This window comes from Electrona antarctica (assembly GCF_951216825.1).
Source record: "Electrona antarctica genome assembly, chromosome: 14".
NCBI lineage: Eukaryota > Metazoa > Chordata > Actinopteri > Myctophiformes > Myctophidae > Electrona > Electrona antarctica.
The window spans coordinates 39,611,943-39,633,826 of NC_136795.1; the positions used below are offsets into that span (position 1 = coordinate 39,611,943).

Here is a 21,884-nt window from a genome sequence, read left to right on the forward strand (position 1 = left end):
CGAGGAAAAGTGCAACAGAGAAGAAGAACCCAAGTGCTTGCACTGCAGTGGAAACTGGAAAGCATTACGCAGGGGCAGCGGCATGCCCAAGAAAAGTGAAGGAGGCGAAAGTGAGCAAAATCCGGGAAGAATCGAAGGGAGTACTGTCATATGCGGAAGCAGTGAGGAAAGTGGAGGGGAGCACGAGTGAGGCAGAAAAGGAGAATACAGAGGAGACTCAGGAGAATAATAACGATAAGAACATCACTATGGATAGAAGGCAATTTCTAGCGTTCATTGCTATGGTTATCAACTGTGCCGCGGATATAAAAACGAAGTCGGAGAGAATTAAAATGGTGCTGGATGCAGCCAGAAGGTTCCTCAATGTGGTGGATGTAACAGGAGAAGATCTGGACACTACGCTAAGGGAGGGATTCTCGTCCACTCCGGCGAGTGGGCCAGGGAGTGGATGACCAACGAGAGATGAGAAGGGGGGGAAATGGGAGCACAGATGGAGATGGGGTAACATCATAGAGTATATAAAAGGATAGAGACTGATCTGGCGCGAAGCTCCGCCCCCCAGCTATTCATGTCAGTGGAAGTTGCTCAGTGGCGTTTTGAAGCACCCGGAAGACTGCCGGAAGTACCGTCTGAGAACGTCTACTTCCGCATTTGACCACCAAATTTTGGTGGTCAAATGCGGAAGTGCAACCGAGCGCTCAATGTTAAAGCCCAGCTGCACGGGGTTTCCCGGTCATGAATCCACGGGTCCGCCTGTAGTCCCTCCTCCTACCACTAGGGAGGAGAGCTTCAACGTTGAATAGCCTCACTGGCCCCTTGGGTAACATGGGTGGACTAAGCCATTTTAAAGAATGAGATAAATCATAAAGGAGTTTTACTCCCGAACTGTGGAGGGCAGTAATACGCCTAGTAGCGTCTACACTGCCGGAAAACCTAAAAGAAGAAGAAGAAGAAGAGCGCTCCCTCCTTCCTTCCGCGCGTCCCAGAGGGAGGGGGCGGGGTTTGTAGCTCCACATTGACTAAGCAGCCAAGAAGGAGAAGCGGGAATATTTATGCATGCTTAACATTGTAATCGTTTAAGAAACAGTGTAAGCCTGTTGCCTTTTGTTAAGACGCATTTTTGGTGAAGTGGATTCGTTCCCTTCTCGTTTGTGTGCAGCGCAGCAGCGAGGTAAGCCTATGCCTATGTTTATTTATTTAGACTATTTCTGAGGTTGATGTTTAACGAGCGTAGTGACGAGACGTAGTAGCCATGTGAATGACGCCCATGTTTCAGGGCTAGAGAGAGAGAGACGTAGTGAGTGACCTAGAGCCCACTTTTGGCGTCACGTTGTTTGCAAATGCAAACTGCATGTGGTCCTATGCATGCTTCATGTCTGGCAAGCAACTATACTTGGACTGTCTACACACTATCTTTCATCTGTCGGTCAAGCAACCATAGGCAGCGGTGGCCGAACGGATAGCGGCGCGGTCTAGATACCGGAAGGTTCCCAGTTCGAACCAGCCGTCCGACACGTTAAAATTACCACCGCTGAAATGCCCTTGAACAAGGCATCAACCACTACGATGAAATGTGTTCTATGAGCAGGGCCTGGCTGGAAACAAGTTCTTGAGCTTAGCCCAGATACCCTGGGTAAATATAGATTTCATTTCATTTCATTTCAGGCTTGGGGTGGACTGTGCGATCTTAGAAGTAGTAGCTAGTTTGTTTAGTCTTAACAAACAAACAAACAACATGGTGACCGGAACAAGTCATTTTTAGGCACGCTCCCCGCCCATATCTCTCTCCCTAAGACGAATGCGTTAGGTTACTTAATTATTGTGTTTCATCATTATATGCAATATGCATTGGTGCATTTTCTGGCGTGATGTTGAATGAAGTGCATTTAAACTTAATACATCTACCAAACAGACGAGCGACGGTGCCGTGTATTTCCTGGAGGGACTGGAAAGCATCACAACAAAGAGACAACCCAACAGCTCACAGTTCATCTCCAGTGTTCATCTAAACGTCTTCTGAGGAGCAGAGTTGTAGCATCAACACTTGATACCATGTTGAAGCCAGTGGTGGTCAAGTTATACAGAATAAGTATGTCTACATTAATTAACATTAAAGTTAGTTTGGTAATACGATATTATGCTTCCCAATGATCCCATGTATTAGTCTAGACTCTACAGACTGTAGCCTACCCTAATGCATTAATGATAACAACATTAGAAAGTAATTTGTGGCTTACTGGCTTTGTCTGCTTATAATAACACTGGAATTGGGTTACGGACGGAAGTACACATTTTAAATTATAACAAAGCTGTTTATATATGACTAAGGTAAAGTAGGCTATCACACTTCTACATTGGTCACTCACTGACTTTCTTTTGGATCCTAGTGCTATATAATTCTCACAATTGTAATTCATTCTAATCGTTTCATAATGCGTTATATTATAGGGTCATTATATGTGGCCATGCCCACATGAAGGACCCTCATGTCATTTTCCAGGCAGGCTCCACGTGGTCATTGGTGCTTTGAATGAAGTTTAAAAAAATATCAACGCCGATGCAGGCAGAGATATCGAACACTACGCATCTTGTGTGGTGATTTTGGTAAAATGTTTTTAAAACCACCGGTAACTGGCCAAATACCAGGCAAAATCAGGTTACAAAGAGAAGAAAGTTAGCTGAATATTTGAGGGAGAGTGACAGGCTGTAAACCACTTGTGTTTAACTGCTGGAGTTATACTGTATAAAGTAGCCTTTTGTCAGATCTGTATTAATTAGAGGTGCTCCGATCAGGTTTTTTGGGACCTCCGATACAGATCATGTACGTATGGCGAAAATTGTAATATTTCCTAAATTATTTTATGTCAAAACCCACATTAAAACTGTTCCCTGTGTGTGGGGAGTGATGTTTAGGTCTATCATAAAGATGTAAAACAATATTATACTATATATCTGATTGACTTTGATAAAAGATTGGTTTATCCATATTGGGTAAATCAGATCACCGATCACGTCATTTGGAGTGAATATTGGCCGATCGATTGTATCATCTCTATTTTAATGCCGACCTACAACGTGCAGACAGGAGATAAAATATATAGGCTACTCTCTAAAGTATACAGAAGTGTACGTCTGCCAAAATATTATGATACACAACACGCAAGTCATGAGTTCTACTAAATCAGCCTACAAAATAACTGGGTAGCTGCAGTACAAATGTGTGACAAGAATGTGACACCTCTTACTAAAATAATCAGATATATTAAGGGTTAAGAGTAGCCTAACATAATCTATCTTGTAAAAATAATACTCATAGCAGATATGTTATTGTATTTATTATGCAATGACCATGATATTTTCAATCTAATAAATTAACAATTGCTTCATAGCAATGCAGTTATATTGTGTGTTTACTTATTTGCACATGATATGGAATAGGTAGATATCTTTGTTTGGTTTTCTTTATTTTTTTCTTCCTTTTTATTATGAGCGTTAATTCTTGATTGATGTTTCTGGGCCAGTGATCTTGGAAAGCCACTGACCCTCCAAAAGGGCCAGAACCAGAGGGCCAGTGAATCGGAAAACAAGTCTAATTGGTGCAAACTTATTGCTCAGAAAATGATTACCAGGGACAGTGTTGGGAAAGTTCATTTATTTTATGAACTAGTTCAGTTCACAGTTCAGAAATTTAAAAAGGAACTAGTTCTGTTCATAGTTCCTAATTCAACATTTTGAACTAAAGTTCATGGTTCCAAAAAATGAACTATTTTAGTTATTTTTTTCTTTTTTTTCTTATTGCCACAGCCCATAGCCATATAGAACCGCAGACTTTATTGAATACAAAAATCACACCCGTGTGAAGTGAGTGGTGCAACTCCGTGTGGGGGTTCCAGGGGGGGGGGGGGGGGGGGGTGTTCCAGACCCACAGGATGCCGGCCCGGCGAGCCGCCCAGCGTCCGAAACGGTTGAGAAATGACAGAGTTACCGTGTGCCGGTGGTTGCACCCATAGATATTAAGAAATAGATGCCTCATTTGCCGCTGCAGTTCATTGGAGCGACGTGTATCCCAATGAAGGCGGAAGTGCAGTGCTGAAGGCTTTTTTTTTTTTTTTTTAACAAATCTTTATAACAGTCATGACCGTATACATTACAATACAAAACAAGACAAACAAACAAACACAACAACAAAGTTATTAACAATACAACATCAGAGCCAGGGGGATTAGATTACTAACAGAAAACATTAAAGAGTGAACACAAAGCAACAGTTCTCCGCAGCTTTATTATTTAGAAGTGCTGAAGGCATTCGCTGTCACTCAAGTGACTACTGGCCAATCACAGCGCGTCTTTTCCGGGACTTATGTTACGCACGCGGAAGCTTGACAAGCTTCCGCTTTGCTTCCGCTATTCTTCGCAAGGAATGTCGGGAAAATAGTGCCTTCAATTTTGACACACGCCTCAGAGCCGGAAGGGGCGTCTATGTATATATGTCTATGGTTGCACCACTCAGTTCACACGGGTGAACATTTTGGGGAAAAAATAGCTCTTTGCAATGTGAAATGCCACCGAATTTAAGGATTGATCCTTTTCCTTGTCTTTATTATGGGCCAACTTGTGAAAGCTACATGCTTTTATTGTGAAGGGTCTCAGTTCTTACAGCCTGCAAGCGCACAGCCTCACAGCCACAGCCTACAAGCTCACAACGCGTTGCGTCCGCAACGCGTTGTGAGCTTGTAGATCAACTATTTTCAGCATGGAACACGTGTACGACGAAGAATAAATCAGGCATCACTGCGCTTCTGTGGAGGGAGGGAGATATATTTTGTTGGCCGAACGAGGCGATCATGTATGGACAGTTGGACACATACGACATACCTCATCGACGCAAAAATAACAAGCAATTGGGATCTATTTTCCGTGGCACATTATAAACACGTTTACTTTACCTCCTCAGTGTTTGGGTCGCCGGGACATGTAGGACTGTATGTGTCTGCGTGCATATGCGCGCTGCGTGCTCCAGTGAAATTGTGCGGCTTGAGAAAGATTAGTTAATTTGTGTTGGATAAGGGCTTATTGGTGGGTTTTCGGCTAGATATTAAGGACTGGTTAGGGTGTGTTTTAGCGGGGGTTTCGCCTGGAAGGCTCACTCACTTTTTAACGAAGTTGAACGTGAGCAAGTGACGTTCACACACGCCAGAAATGAACGCGTTCACAATGACGTTCATCAGGCAGAAATACAGTACGTTCAGTTCACGTTCAGCCGAAATAGGAACGCGTTCGTGAACTATCGTTCTTTGAACGTGTTCGGGTACATCACTGACCAGGGAATATGGATTATAAAGATGATGGACACTATTTGGTGTTGTATCATGCCCAGGTACCTACAACTCAAGATCGCTTGAAGCTTGGGAATGTATTCTGGATCACTTTGAAAATGTTTTACACCTTCTGTTCTCTTGTTTTAGATTCAACCTTCATCTACAACCCATGTCATGTAAGATAACTGATTCTGTTCCTTCATTCCAGACCAGTCTCTACTGTCCAGCCTGCAGGTGAAGATGAGTCCTCTAGCTCCAGTCAGGACCGTTTCACCAGAGCTCCCAGCACGGGGGAAGAGACAGAGACGGTTACCCCAGCACTTCCAGGACTTTGAGTGGGGTGAGTGGGTTACTAGAGACAGTGTGACTTTGAGTGGGGTGAGTGGGTTACTAGGGAGAGTGTTGGTCGGCTCATGGTTGGACTGTGTAGTGTCCAGTGGCGTAATTTGCACAAGGTTTTTGGGTTATGTGAACCCATCCACAAGGGGGCCCTCCAGGAAGGATTCATTAAAGTTAATGAATGTAATTGTTTAACATATAAAATTATGTTTTGTCTGTTGTTCAGTGAAATCATATGGATATAGATATACAAGATCAACTAATGTACTCCTTTTATTGACCCCCAGAAAGGAAATTCAGTATCGCCAACAGGAGCTACTACAGCAGCATATTCACTTGAAAATACAAAATGGTGTAGCATTGTATATTCATCATTGTTGCTCATGACATATGGGTGCGTTATGTCTGTCTTTCACAAATGATTACTACTACAAAGTTCTCAACGGGCCCAAGGCTCGGCCCGACCATAAGAATTGCCATTATGTTAGGCCCGAAGCCAGATAAAGCCCAAAAGAAACGCCACTAAATGGCCAGCATAGCGGCAAGCACCGTAGTTCAGTGTGTGTCTGTGACTCTGTCTGTGTGAGAGTGAGAACGGCGTTCAATGGACTTATCCGAAATAAAGGATTTATGTAACTCACGTTAGACTGTTTATGTTCCATTTCCATCATTCTAATGGATTCCATTTCCAGTGGTGGTGAGTAGCCTAAACATGAGCTCCAGCTCCCTTTAGTTTCCTCTATAAAGTGAAGCAGTTGTCCAAGTATTGACATTGTCCCCGTTCCGGGTCCAAATACAAAAGAACAAACGGCCTACAAAGTTTACAAACCATCCACGCAGGCACGCACCGCTCATGGCGTGTCTCGACAGCTTATACAGATCTGTTATTTTGGGCATAGGTGCGCATGGGTATAGGCATCGGCGTGCCGCCACACCAATGTAAGGCGGTTATAATACCAAGAAAATTCTTAGAAAAAAGGAAACGAAAAAAGAAAAAATCACTGAGCCTGAGGCTCGGCCCGGCCAGACTAATTAGCATACATTTTGGCCCCGGCTCGGCCCGAAAACGTCCGGTCGGTACTGGTTGGGCCAGGTCGGGTTCGGGCAGAGTTTGAGAAGCAAAAGCCTTTTCATGTATTGAAATAAGCTACTGTGATAGTTCAAGTTTTGTCTTAAGTTTTGGTCGGTAAATAGATTTGTTCCAACAACAGCAACCAACATCTGCATGAGCTCATGATTGAATACCATAAATGAAATATGTACTGTTGCTCAACAAATGTTGACCAAGGGGTTCAATGTTTAGTCTTTTATGTCCAGGTATCTACAACCCAAGGTTCTACCAAAGTTCAACATCACTTGAATCTTGGTGTTTTATGTTACTGTCCAGTCTTTGAAAAACACTCTGTTCCCTCTGTGTTACATTCAAACTTTGTGTACAAGCCATCCATGTCACATGAAGGTCCTTTCAATTCCTTCATTTCAGACCAGTCTCTACAGTTCAGCCTGCAGGTGAAGATGAGTCCTCCAGCTCCAGCCAGGACCGTTTCTAATAAACAGGAACCTGAAGAAGACTACAAGGTCCTCGGTATGTTTCATGCTGTTTCATTCTTTTCTTGCTTTCTGCCCCCTTTGCGCTGGCAGCCAGAGCTCTGATCTCTGTAAAAAAAAAAGATAGAAAATGAACTAGAGCTTTTCACAGGCCTCCGATTCCGAAAATAATCGACAGGACCAGAGACCTGTATACGGTTCCGTGTTTTATCATAGTCGCTCAGACCAGAGTCTTTTCCGGTTCTATTATCTCGGACCTCGCGTCTGTTTATCATTATGTATAATACCCGAGTGGATCAGAGAAGACCCGTGTTCAGCGCTGAACGGTAGCAAAAAACATGAAGAGGAGGATTGCACTGACCTGGGATCAGATTACTGCAGCACAATATATGGGGGAACAGTTGAGTTGCGTGTGTTGTCAGTTCAGTGAGAGTGGAGAGAGCGCACAGACTCCGAGCGCATCATACCAGGAGGGGGAATTCGGTATAGGCCTACACAGGATACTGCAGCAGCATATTAACCTGAAAATACAAAAAGTAGTAGCAACGTATAGTCATAATTTTTGCTCATGCTATTAGTTATGTCTGACTTTCACAAATGATTACTACTAAATACAAGTTGTTGTTTTTTTGTTATCAAATGTTTTTTTATTTAAGACAAAATGGCACAATCAAACATGTTAACACCATGAATGAATAAAGAAAACAAAACAAGTAATACACTACAACAGCAAAAGAAAAGGAACACGAAAACAAACGACAAACAATCCCACCCACCCAGATGCCACAAAATGCCCCAAACCCCAAATAAAGTTCTACCAAAGTTCAACATCACTTGAGTCTTGGGGATGTATTTTGTGTTACTGTCCAGTCATTGAAAAAAACGTATTCACAAGTTCACAACCTCTGTTCCCTCTGTTATACATTCAAACTTTGTGTACAAGCCATCCATGTCACATGAAAGTCCTTTCAATTCCTTCATTTCAGACCAGTCTCTACAGTCCAGCCTGCAGGTGAAGAGGAGTCCTCCAGCTCCAGCCAGGACTGTTTCTATTAAACAGGAACCTAAAGAAGACTACAAGGACCTTGGTACGTTTTATGGCGTTTCATTCTTACATAATTTCTTGCTTTCTGCCCCCCTTACTCCTTATGGTGACAGCCAGCGCTCTGGTCTCTCTGATCTCTGTAAAGTAAAAATAAATCAAAATAAATAGCTCTTCACGGGTCCCCCCTGATTCCACAGGACCAGAGACCTGTTCCAGTTCTGTTATCTGTTGGAAATGGTATTCAGTAGTGTAAAGTATACACCATTGGAACATGATTGAACTGAACATTTTACAATTAATGTCTAATATTTCTATAATTGCTACAAATTGCGACAAAACCTACATACATCCAATTATTTTTGTCATAAACAAGTTGAAGGCTACATTTAAGTCCGATAATGATGTACCATGCATGTTAAAATCATATGTACTACAAAATAGCAAATCTTACATCGGGGTGCCCACTCTTCTTGTATCCATTTCAGATTAGACAGGGCTCCACAGTATCTTGTCCACTGTTAACTCTGGTTACAGGGACTACTGTCCCTGTAAGATTGATGGTGTGTTCACACTGGCAGATACCAAGTTACAAAACAAACACAGCATATTTGTATCTTTGTATATGAAGTTGCGAACAAGCTCAACTTTTTTCTAGCTTTGTAGCTTTTGTGTAGCGGCTACAAACGTTGGCTGTATCTTCATATCTTCATGTCGCTGGTGTCCATTAAAGAATGGTAGCCTATATCTTTGTATCTGAGAAATTGCAGATCTCTACAATATTGCTATTTTACATATGTATGAATAATCTGTTGTTTTCTATCTCAGATACCTGTTCTGCTCTGCCCCCAGCGAAACCAAAACATCTCCCTTTTGACCAGTGCAGGAAAAGCTTCACCACAAGCTCTCTCCTAAAAACACACCAGAGAATTTACACTAGAGAAAAACCCTACTGCTGTGGCCAGTGTGGGAAACGCTTCACCCAAGGCCAGCATCTTAAGAAACACCAGAAAATGCAATGTAAACAGAGGCCTTACTGCTGTCGCCAGTGCAGGAAAAGCTTCACCACAAAGTCTCTCCTAGGAACACACCAGAGAATACACACTACAGAAAAGCCTTACTGCTGTGGCCAGTGTAGGAAACTATTCACCACAAAGTATCATCTTAAGACACACCAGTACGTTTTAAGACACGCTTAAGACACGCCTTACTGCTGTGACCAGTGTGGGAAACGCTTCAAACAAGTGTCTAACCTTAAGACACATCAGAAAATGCGTTCTGAAGAGAAGCCTTACTGCTGTGACCAACATGGGAAGAGTTTTCATACTTCAGCCTGAAGTTCAGGTGATTTAAAAAGTAATCAGCGCATCTATACTGGAGAGACGTCTTACTACTGTGATTGTGTGATAATGTGAGAAAAGCTTTACTTGAATAGTCTTAAGTCACACCAGAAATTAAAGCATACTGTAGAGAAGCCTTACTAGTGTGACCAGTGTGGGAAAAGCTTCAAAACAACTTATAGTCTCAACGCACAAGATAATTCACACTGGAGAGAAGCCATACAGCTGTGAACGATGTGGGAAGAGTTTTACTCAGTCGGGACATTTAAAGAGTGTTTAGGGAGCATGCCATGCAGTGACCACTGGAGGGGCACTGGAGGGTGCTCACATTTCTTTAAAAGGGCACCAACACCATATACCAGGGTCTGAGCTAAGTCCTGGCACGGCTATTAAAATGGTATAGTGGGCGATTATTTTTTTTCTTCTGTATATACTGTATATTTCTAGCAACCATTTTTGGATGGATGTATCACTCGTTGAATCATACATGGTGGCCGTTCCAACAAGCTACCAACCACGATAGAATGGGAAAGAAAATGTCATTCATACTTTTGCTTGAGATATTCCGTTGTGCTATTATAACTGCCTCATATCTTTGCCATTTTAACCATGCCCCCTATATACAGCATTTGTGCATATACCATATCTGACCTGCTTGTATTATGTATATTATTTCACTCAACTCATCTGGAATATTTGAATAGCTGACCTGTTTATCACGTTCTTTCTTTGTTATCTCTATTCTTCCCTTTCCTGAAAACTGAAATGATGGGAGCATGTATGAAAAATAATTTCACTTTTCTTTTTTTACACATGTAAACATGTGATATGACAATAAAACTACCTGAGATCTGTGTTTGACTTGTTTTTAGCTTATTTCTTATACATTATACTATACATTTCAAACACCAATATTGGACTTTTGACTCCACTACATAAAGAAGAGACCCACGGGACTCAATCTTACAAGAATACAAAGAATTAATCAACCTTTAATTACGCCCTTTTTCATAAAATTATCTACAAAACTACCACGTGTTGCATCACAACATGTTTTGATACTTTGAATTTATTTTATTGTAATGCATTGATATTAAAGAAAATATTTTTAATGTAAAAGCATGCACTTTTTATTTTTGAAAAGGAAGTAGTCCAGTACTTTAACTTTTATTAAGTTGAGTAAGTGATTACTTATGGTAAAAAGGAGTATGTATACTCCTTTTTAGTACTGGGATTGAGTACTCTGTCCACTGAAGACTTGACACATTGAATCATTTGCAAAAATGCACCCAATTATTGGAATTAATGAAACCTCAGTTATGGAAAAAGGGTTATTTCTTCAAGTGGCCGAAAGTTAATTGTTACATATAAACATTCTCGCACACTGCTGTGATCATGTCAGCTTTTATGAGATGTTCATGAAACCCATCATGTGTGATGAAGCTAGGGTGCACAGATCCTAATTTGAGGGACAGAAGAAGTATCGCTTGTGTGGGACAACAAGTGGGATGGGACAGAACGGGGTTAGCAACCTAATAGGCCTAGCCTACTTAAGTTGCTATTAAATGCTTTGTCACGTTTGACCAGACATCTAATATTGCCTCTGTCTCACATTTTGTTTTAAAATGGATCATAGGCATGGCTAGGCTTGGGATATTTCTCATGTTATTTTAACAGGCTTAAAAACATATCTTGCAGGAAAAGAGACAATGAGACTGAGCTTTACAACCGAAAGCTTTGAGCCTGCCAGTCACAACAGTCGTGGAGTCTCAATTTGTGGGAGTGGGACGCCTGAAAAGTCATGGAAATGACTGGTCACCCTAGAATAGATGCAACATTTAACAGTGAGTCAGGGTTCGAGGAGGATGCAACAAAGAAGGCCAATTAATGAAAATTACACCCAATATTGACAGATCAACACATCAGCAAAGATGTGTTGAATTGTTCATGAATCATGTATTATCATTAACCTTTTTTTATTTTATTTTTTACATGCAACAGTCCTGGTAGTTTCCCAGTGTTTGTCTGTCTGAAGCATATCTGCAGGGAAGTGGGAATCCATCTACAAAGCAAAGGGAAAACAGCGCCCTCTTTTCCTTCGAGCTTTCTGACAGGGGGGACGTCACTTCTCACTTCTATCACGTGGATGAAAAACGAGTGCTCCCTTTTTCCTACGCGCGTCTCAGCGGGAGGGGGCGGGAACGAGAACGAGAGCCGGAATATGTTTGTGCTTGCTTATAATTTTGTAGCCTACTCTCTTGCCTGTTTTTAAGACGCATTTGCCCCCCTTCCCGGTGGTGTGCAGCGCAGCAGCGAGGTAAGCCGAGGCCTATAGGCTACATGTTTATTTTGGCTATGAAGTTGATGTTTCAATGTGAAGTGGTATTCTCCTATAGCAGAGCCTATGATGATGAATGCGTAGGCTACTTTCATCATTATGCATTTCTGTTGGCGTGTGATGTTGACTGAAGTGCAGCAGCATTTAAACTGAATAAATCCACCAAACAGTCAACAGGAGCGATTTCCTGGAGGGACTGGAAAACATCACAACAAAGAGACAATCAACAGCTCACAGTTCATCTCCAGTGTTCATAAACATCTTCTGAGGAGCAGAGTTGTAGCAACACTTGATACCATGCTGAAGCCAGTCAGTGATCAAGTTAGAATATGGATGTCTCTATGTTAACAGAGTAAAAACTCACCTACGTCTACTTTAATTAACATTGAAGTTAGTTTTTTAACACGATACTATGCATCCCATGCTTTAGTCTACAGGCTATATAGCCTTAATGCATTTATACTGTTCCTTAATTGTAATCTGCTTATAACTCTGTATTTAGTAATTAGTGTTATAAGCAGATTACAATCATTTTTACACACAAGTAGGCTACACATTATGAAGTAGGCTACAATACACATTATGAAGCTGTTTATAATTTATTTACTTATATGATAGTACTAAATACTCAACTACACTGGTGTGTGGCTTTTTCTTTTGGCCATGATGCTAGGGCTATATCATTATCACAGTTGTAATACATTCTAATTGTTTTATGGTGCATTATAGGGTTATTATATAAATCACTATAATTGGTCATTTCAAATGCCAGGCAAAAGGTTACAAAGAGAATAAAGTTACCTGAAGATTTAAGGGAGAGTAAACAACAGGAGAGAAGGTTTTGTTTAACTGCTGGAGTTCTACTGTATAAAGACTATAATTACAGTTAGGTCGGCATTAATATTTGAATACAGATCTGACAAAGGGGCCTTGCCCTTTTGCCAGATCTGTATTAATGCCGACCTATACAGCGTGCAGACAAGATAAATTATAAAGTATATAGGCTACTCTCTAAAGTTAAGTTACAGCAGTGTAAGTGTAGCGTCTGCCAAAATGTTATAATACAGTCACGTCACGAGTTCTGCTAAATCAGCCTGCAAAATAAATGGATAGCTGCAGCACAAATGTGTCACAAGAATGTGTGAAAAAAAGAAAAGGAGAAAAAAAATATATAGGCCTATATATATAGATATATATATATATTCACTCTATATTCGGTGAAGAGAGTAAATAGAGTTCTCAACAGGCCCCGAAAATTAAGGCCCGGCCCAATAGGGCCCTCATCAAACCCTGTACACTCAAGACACTGCCCCCGCTGCTTAGATCTCCATATGGAGCTCACCTGTTCTGACATTCCATATGTTGATCTGACCTCATCAAACCTGTACACTCAAGACAGGCTCCATATATGGCCAGTGCACACCCTCAGGCGTCTTACTGGTAACAATAGCTTGAATTTATATAACGCCTTTCATGAACCCAAGGACGCTTTACAGGGCTTTCCCTCAATTGTATTCCCGAGCATAAATAAAGGTGATGATGATGATGTTTACCGTATTTACACATGATATGGAAACGGTAGAGATATGTTTGTTTGTTTTTCTATATATTTTTTCTTCCTCTTTATTATGGAGGTCAATTCTTGAGTGATGTTTCTGGACCAGTGCTCTTGGAAAGCCACTGACCCTTCAAAAGGGCCAGAACCGGACGGCCTGTGAATTGGAAAACAAGTCTAATTGATGAAACCTTATTACTCAGACAGAGCCAAGGTATCTACAACTCAGGAGTCTACCAAAGATCGCTTGAAGCTTGCAAATGTATCCTGGATCACATTGAAAATGTTTTACACCTTCTGTTCCCTCTTGTTTTAGATTCAAAATGTATACAACCCATGTAACATATAGTATTCCTTTCCTTCATTCCCGACCAGTCTCTCTACTGTCCAGCCTGGAGGTGAAGATGAGTCCTCCAGCTCCAGCCAGGACCGTTTCACCAGAGCTCCCAGCCCGGGGGAAGAGACAGAGACGTTTACCCCAGCACTTCCAGGACTTTGAGTGGGGTGAGTGAGTTATACTATAGGTCTTGTTGATCTATTTAGCCTGGTTTCACCATCATGGAAATAAAAACAATGCACATAAAGTGCACAAAGACACCGTCTACACTAGTAATATGAACACTTTTATTAGGCAACGTTTCGGTCAAAGACCTTATTCAAGTATCTATCTATGCCATCATGGAAATACAATTGAAATGTGTCCCTGACTATTGTTGTGTATTTTTATCGTTAATTAATTAATTGCAATTAAATCCTCCAGCTCCAGCCAGCACCGTTTCTATTAAACAAGAACCTGAAGACTACAATGACCTCAGTAAGTTTCAAGCTCTTTCTTTCTTTTATTCCTTCCTTAGGGATGTCACCCTATCATCTTTAAAGTATAGTATAAAAAGAAAACAAATGCAAAGTACAAATATGCATTAAGGTTTATAAGCAAACAAGAGCAGGCTCAATTGAGTGCTCAATCTATGCTCAATCTATTGATTGAGTGCTCAATCTATGGCTAATAATCTACTTGATAATGACATCACTAACTTTTGGAAAGAGATAAAGTCCCTTAACAGGGCTAAAACAGCGCTCCCATGTAATGTAGAGGGGGTAACAGATCCAGTAGGCATCGCTGCCCTCTGGAGGCAGCATTATGCAACATTATTTAATTGTGTTAAGGGTGAGCCTTACCATATAGGTGCTATAGAAGAGAATAGTATATTTTTTAACACCCATGAGGTTGTTAATGCCATACGGCAACTTGCTGACAGAAAATCCAGTGGTCTGGACAATATTACAGCAGAACACTTAAGGTAAACCTCTTTAGAGCTTATTGCACCCCTCTCTACACAGCTCCACTGTGGGTGAAGTATAAGAAGGAGAGTCTACGCAAGCTGCAAGTAGCCTATAATGACTGTCTTCGAATCCTGTTAAAAAAACCCAGGAGCACTAGAGCCAGTGGGCTTTTCTGTTCATTGGGTCTCACTACATTCATGGCTCTGTTGAGGAACCTGACATTCAAATTCATGAGCAGGCTGGATCGCTCACTGAATGGACTCATTGGACAGATGACAGACCCAGGCCGTAGTTCTGTAAGGTACACTTCTACCATCAGAGGACACTGGCACGAGTGCCTCGCTTAGAGTAGTAACCTGTGGGGCTGGGTAAATGTACTGTATTTTTATTTATTTTTTATTCTCTATTTGTGATGTACTGTCTTACCTTGTGGGCCACGAGCCTGTAATAAAGTTTATATAAGTTTATTATGGCATTTAAAAAAAATGTTGTATTTCTAATGACTAGTGAGTAAAATGTATAATCATTCATTAATGTTAATTAATTTATGTTTTTAACATGAACAAATATGTTTTGTCTATGTTGTTATTGCAGTAAAATTATATGGATATAGCCATAGATATAAAATCATAAGATCAAATAATGTACACCTTTATTGACCCCAGAGGGGAAATTCAGCATAGACTAGTACAGCAGCATATTAACCTGAAAATACGAAAAGTGTAGCACTGTATCTTAACATCTAACATATTTTTGTTCATGCTATTAGTTATGTCTGTCTTTCACAAATGAGTACTATACTAAATATAAATAAAAGCCTTTTCATGTACTAAAATAAACTAATTGTGATAACATAGTCTTAACGTTTTGGTCTCTTTGGTAATCATGATTCATGATGAAATTAATTAAATAGATTTGTTCTGCAGTGGCTTGGCATATTTATCAGCCTTCAAACTGGCGTTTGAATAGCAACGGACATCTTCATCAGCCCATGGTTGAAAGCCAGAGGCGGATTTAGCAATCTGCAGGGCTGTCAGCAAAGCTTTAGCAGGGGGCTCCTCGTGCGCCCGTGAAATTGTGCGCGTCTGCAATGCGCGTGCGCTTGCGCCCTTTAATGACAGTGTCACACCGCTCCCTATCACTCAGCTTTCCTGGTCAAAGAGGTAATCAGGTATGATGTCACTCACTGCAGATTGCACCTCGTCCTCAATGACAGACTAACTAGCAGACTAACTAACCTCACTGTCACTACTGTCACTGGTAGTAGTAACAGCCCTAGTAGTATCATCATCATCATCATCATCATCATCATCATCATCATCATCATCATCCTCATCATAGACCTACTGGTAGTTGCAGCTGATATCTTTTCTTTTGAGGATAGGATAAATTCAGTCAAGTGCAAGCGAACAAACCAACATGATTCAATCAGAGAACACCACCTGCACGACATTGCTGCGATTTCCCCCAAAAGAATATGTATCTACAAGCTCAGCACTGGCAGCATGTTTTTGTCTTCATGACAACATATAATGTAGCCTACATTTGCATTGCATTTGATTAGACCACGACACCACCTAACATTTGTGCAACAAGAGCCAATGCCAAGAATAGGCTATATTAATATTTGAACATTTTAGAGACGGATTAATTGGCGACAACTTGCAACCAACACATCATCACTGTGTGCTGCAGTGAAAGAAAACATCATCATATCAGCATTTACTCACGAGTGCTGAAATGGATGATGAACACATTTATTTGCCCCAAAGTCTTGTATTCATATTACAGTATATAATATTCCTTATGTCCAGGGCAGACTGGTCTGTTTGCTGTTTTTGTTTTACGCATGGGAGGAAGCGACGTACAGCTGACGATGGCCGTCAAGTTAAGGGGTACCCTTCAAACCGACAAAACATTGCACATTTCAAGACAAGAGTATTTTTTTCTCTATACTATTGGATATGTGATCGTTCAACACATGTTTTTTTTTTTAAATTGTACTGGAAATAGCAGCTGTGACTAACCATCGTAGCGTAGTTGAAACTCATTCACTATTGGGAAAAAGTGCTACGGAACAGGCTCGTCGGGCTGCAATGTTGATTTGTCGGGGGCAGCTTGGGGCCTCTACCGCCTCGGGGCTCTACGCAAATGCGCACTTTGCGTAGTGCTAAAAACTGTTGCAATATGTGCTTTTGCTCAACAAATATTGGTTCAATGTTTAGCCTTTTAACGTTTCCAGGTATCTACAACCCAAGGTTCTACCAAAGTTCAACATCACTTGAATGTTGGTAATGTGTTTTGTGTTACTGTCCAGTAACACTTTTTCAATTCACATCCTCTGTTCCCTCTGGTTTACATTCAAACTTTGTGTACAAGCCATCCAAGTCCTTATTCTGTTCCTTCATTTCAGACCAGTCTCTACAGTCCAGCCTGCAGGTGAAGATGAGTCCTCCAGCTCCAGCCAGGACTGTTTCTATTAAACAGGAACCCGAAGAAGACTACAAGGACCTCGGTACGTTTCATGCTGTTTCTTTCTTGCATTATTTCTTGCTTTCTGCCCCCTTACTCTTTGCGGTAGCAGCCAGACTAGAGCTCTTTTCTCTCTCATTTTTGTTAAAAACACAAACATAATTCAGACATTTATTTTTTTATTTTTGTAGTAGTAATAGTAGTAGTAGTTTTTACCCAAGGTGGTATGAATTCCTCACTAGCAGGGCTATGTGTTTGGCTCCATGTGGGACACACACAAGTGACACATTCCATGTTTTGTTTTCATGTCTCCAATGTGGTCCAGGTGAAGCCATGGACAGAGAACGGCACCAACAGATCCACCACATGCTTAAAGAGGAAAGTGATGAGGAGGATTTCCTGGGATTCCCTGCCTCAGGTATGGACGAGGATAGTAGTATTAACCCATTTTGGCCTGACTCTTCAAATATTTATATAGCAGTATCAAATATTTGTAATTTTGTAATACTGTACATACTGTACAGAACCCCAAAAGGGGTTCCCGGTTATAACACCAAAAGGGGTTCCCGCCCAGAATGGGTTAAAAAGGAAACGATGGAGAAAAAGAGCCGATATAAACACTTCGGGCAGAGTTTCATTTGGTCCCAACCTCCCAAGCCCAACTCCATTTATTCTTGACTGTGCTGTCAGGCAGTCTCGTCCTTTTTTCACTATCAACGCTTCCATGATTATTGCTCCATTGGACCGGCTGCTACCACAAGGGAGTTAAACAATGTATTTCACGGTGGATAAACCTCTGCTGTTTTCAAGGCAGTCGAGCGATAATCATAGAGGACGTCAGGTGCTCTGCATCACACTACAGTGCTCCGGTGCCACAACAAGCGAGGATGCATGCGAAATCAATGACCGATTGTGTGTGCAGTCATACGGTTAGAAGTATAGAACTTAAGAGGGAAACACCATTTTACAATACAACGTTTCACAAATCAGATATTGGTTCATGGTCTGAAAATCATTTTCCGTCTTGGGATTTCTTTATTTATTTTTTTACTACAAAATAGCATTTTTACATCGAGGTGCCCACTCTTCCTTAGTGCCCACTCGTATTGTATCCGGTTCAGGTCAAACAGGGCTCCACACTATCTTTTCCACTGGTAACTCTGGTGCAGTACTGTCCCTGCAAGACTGAGGCCATTGAAACAGAATGGGAGCCTATATCTCCTGTATCTACCAGTGTGAACTTGGCATCCGAGTCTGTGTTGCCTACAAATGACTTCAACTGAGACATTGCAGATCTCTACAATAGAAATTGCTATTTCACATGTATGAATAACTTGTTGTTTTCTATCTGTCCCCAGTGAAACCAAAACATCTCTGTTTTGACCAGTGTGGGAAAAGCTTTGCCACAAGCTCTCTCCTAAAAACACACAAGAGAATTCACACTACAGAAAAACCTTACTGCTGTGACCAGTGTGGGAAAAGCTTCACCAAAAAGTCTATCCTAGCAACACACAAGAGAATTCACACTACAGAAAAACCTTACTGCTGTGACCAGTGCGGGAAAAGCTTCACCACAAAACCTTATCTGAAGCAACACCAGATAATTCACACTACAGAAAAACCTTACTCGTGTGACCAGTGTGGGAAAATATTCACCACAAAGTCTTATCTGAAGAAACACAAGAAGAAAATGCATTCTAAAGAGAATGGCTGTCGCCAGTGCAGGAAAAGCTTCACCACAAAGTCTCTCCTAGAAACACACCAGAAAGTTCACACAACAGAAAAACCTTGCTGCTGTGGCCACTGCTGTGGCCAGTGTGGGAAAATATTCACCAGAAAGTATCATCTTAAGACTCACCTGATAAGTCACACTGGAGAAAAGCCTTACTGCTGTGACCAGTGTGGGAAAAGCTTCACCAAAAAGTCTCTCCTGACAACACACAAGAGACTTCACACTACAGAAAAACCTTACTGCTGTGACCAGTGCGGGAATAGCTTCACCACAATGCCTTATCTGAAGCGACACCAGATAATTCACACTACAGAAAAACCTTACTGGTGTGACCAGTGTGGGAAAACATTCACCACAAAGCCTTCTCTGAAGGCACACCAGATAATTCACACTACAGAAAAACCTTACTGCTGTCACCAGTGTGGGAAAGCATTCAAAACAAATTCTCATCTTAAGAATCACCAGAGACTTCACACTGGAGAAAAGCCTTACTGCTGTGACCAGTGTGGGAAATGCTTCAAACAAAGGTCTAACCTTAATGCACACCAAAAATTACATTCTAAAGACAAGCCTTACTGCTGTGACCAATGTGGGAAGAGTTTTCATACTTCAGGTGATTTAAAAAGTCATCAGCGCATACATTCTGAAGACAAACCTTACTGCTGTGAACAATGTGGGAAGAGTTACCGTCATTTACTAACTTTAAAGATGCATCAGCGCACCCATACTCGAGAGAGGCCTTTCCACTGTGACCAATGTGGGAAGAGTTTTCGTCAACAATCAAATTTAAAGGTTCATCAGCGCATCCATACTAGAGAGAAACCTTTTTACTGTAACCATTGTGGTAAGAGATTTCATCGACAATACGATTTAACGATTCATCAGCGCATCCATACTGGAGAGAAGCCTTACTGCTGTAACCAGTGTGGAAATAGTTTTACTCACATGAATACACTAAATGTCCATCTGCGCACCCATACTGGAGAGAAAGCTTTTAACTGTGACCAATGTGGAAAGAGTTTTCGTCATCAATTCAGTTTAACAAAGCATCAGCGCATCCACACTGGAGAGAAGCCTTACCGATGTGACCAGTGTGGAAACCGGTTTACTGACAAAAATTCATTAACATCTCCTCTGCTCCTCCATGCTGGAGAGAAGCCTTACTGCTGTGATCAGTGTGGGAAGAGTTTTCGTCAGTCAAGTAAATTATATTATCACAAGCGCATCCATACTGGAGAGAAGCCTTACTCCTGTGATCAGTGTGGAAAAAGCTTCCCCGTGAGGTGTAAACTTAAGGAACACCAGAAAATCCACACCGGAGTGAAGCCTTTCTATTGTGAACAATGTGGGAAGAGTTTTCGTCATTTATCAGCAATAAAGTATCATAAGCGCATACATACTGGAGAGAAACCTTATTTCTGTGATCAATGTGAGAAGTGTTTTCGTGATGCAAGTCAATTAAAGATTCATCAGCGCATCCATACTGGAGAAAAGCCTTACTATTGTGATCAGTGTGAGAAAAGCTTTATACACCAGGGTAGTCTTAAGCAACACCAGAAATTAAAGCATACCGCAGAGAAGCTTGTGTAAAGTTTCAAGACAACTAATAGTCTCAGAACACACAAGATAATTCACACTGGAGAGAAGCCTTACTGCTGTGGACAATGCAAGTAGAGTTTAGCAAGCCCTGAAGCATTAAAGATTAATCTGTTGTGCCTCCGTCCTATTCCTTACGTTCAGCATCCCCTGCTGACAGTGGCTGCCATCCACTCCCATTCAAATATGACCTGACAGTGGGGAGGCATCTTAGACACATGAGCACAGGAGATCACCAAGGTGCTGAAGACCACAGGACAGTAGTGTGTAGTAATAGCAATAGTAAAAAGTACTCATTATGCAGAATTTCTCATTTCACACTGTTAAAATGTATAAAATGTTAAACAATCTATCAAAAATGGCAGATCTACAAGCTCACAATGTGTTGCATCGCGACGCACTGTGAGCTTGTAGATCTGCTATTTTCAAATGGCGGAAATGTTTATAGGGCATACAAGTGAGTAATGTACTGTATGTTTGGTAATAATAATCAAAATGTGGGGAAGAACTTTGACCGACTGTCACATCTTAGAACACATCACAAAATAGAAAACACACACTGGAGATAAACCTGTTTTTGTCTGTGACCAATGTGGTAAGAGATCGATCAGGAAATGGATAGAAGGCAAGCCATTCTGCTGTGATTTTGTCATTCAGTAACATTAAAAGTTCATCACCAGCACATCCATGCTGGAGCACATCCATACACACTCCATTATTGATTCATCAGGACATCAATAATGGAGAGAAGTCTTACTGCTGTGGCCACAAATCCTTGTCACCTACTTTAGCCAGTTTGTCTCACCTGCCTGTGTGTGTTGATACCATTGTGATTTATTCTAACCATTCACCCTACTACAGTATGCATCTTACTCTTTTCATATCAGGAACGTATTACCTGTTTGTATGTATATATTTCATTCTACTCATATCTTTCGTACTCAGCTTATATGAAAAAATATAAATAGTTCAATAAAGTTGAAGTTGACATTTTGTATCAGCCTCAAATAGCTTTTGTCATTTTTTATTACAGCTCCACAAAGTGTTAACCACTTGAACCCCAGCATTCTTGGATAAACGTTCAACGGAAATAGATGATCTACAAGCTCACAATGCGTGACGCATTGCGAGCTTGTAGATCTCCGATGTTGACCAAGTACAGTTGCAACCTAATTTAATGAGAATAGAGGTGTTAATGGAGTTGGTACAACGTAGGTTCAGGAGGAAGGCCATGCCTACAAGCTAAGATCGGTGACCTCCCTTGCCACCATGCCATGCTAATTCTATTCCTAGCCTCAGGTATCTAGCTACCTCCTTCCC

At 41.2% G+C, this 21,884-nt stretch overlaps 2 protein-coding genes across 3 annotated transcripts; both read left to right on the forward strand.

The window, feature by feature from the left end:
- The first annotated feature begins 973 nt into the window (after window positions 1–973).
- LOC306936880 (uncharacterized protein) lies at window positions 974–10,441 on the forward strand. 2 transcript variants are annotated; one of them, XM_079520530.1, is made up of 6 exons: window positions 974–1,171; window positions 1,913–2,089; window positions 5,527–5,658; window positions 7,141–7,242; window positions 8,192–8,293; window positions 9,076–10,441. In XM_079520530.1, the coding sequence occupies exons 2-6, from the start codon at window positions 2,053–2,055 to the stop codon at window positions 9,444–9,446; spliced, it is 744 nt and encodes a 247-aa protein (XP_079376656.1). In that variant the 5' UTR covers window positions 974–1,171; window positions 1,913–2,052; the 3' UTR covers window positions 9,447–10,441. The 2 variants fall into 2 exon arrangements, with proteins under 2 accessions (XP_079376656.1, XP_079376657.1); XM_079520531.1 differs by lacking the exon at window positions 974–1,171 and adding an exon at window positions 1,477–1,633.
- Window positions 10,442–13,702: 3,261 nt separating this feature from the next.
- On the forward strand, window positions 13,703–21,387 carry LOC306937192 (uncharacterized protein). The gene is made up of 5 exons (XM_079520858.1): window positions 13,703–13,742; window positions 13,856–13,984; window positions 17,178–17,279; window positions 17,562–17,654; window positions 18,595–21,387. The coding sequence occupies exons 2-5, from the start codon at window positions 13,885–13,887 to the stop codon at window positions 20,556–20,558; spliced, it is 2,259 nt and encodes a 752-aa protein (XP_079376984.1). The 5' UTR covers window positions 13,703–13,742; window positions 13,856–13,884; the 3' UTR covers window positions 20,559–21,387.
- Window positions 21,388–21,884: the final 497 nt, after the last annotated feature.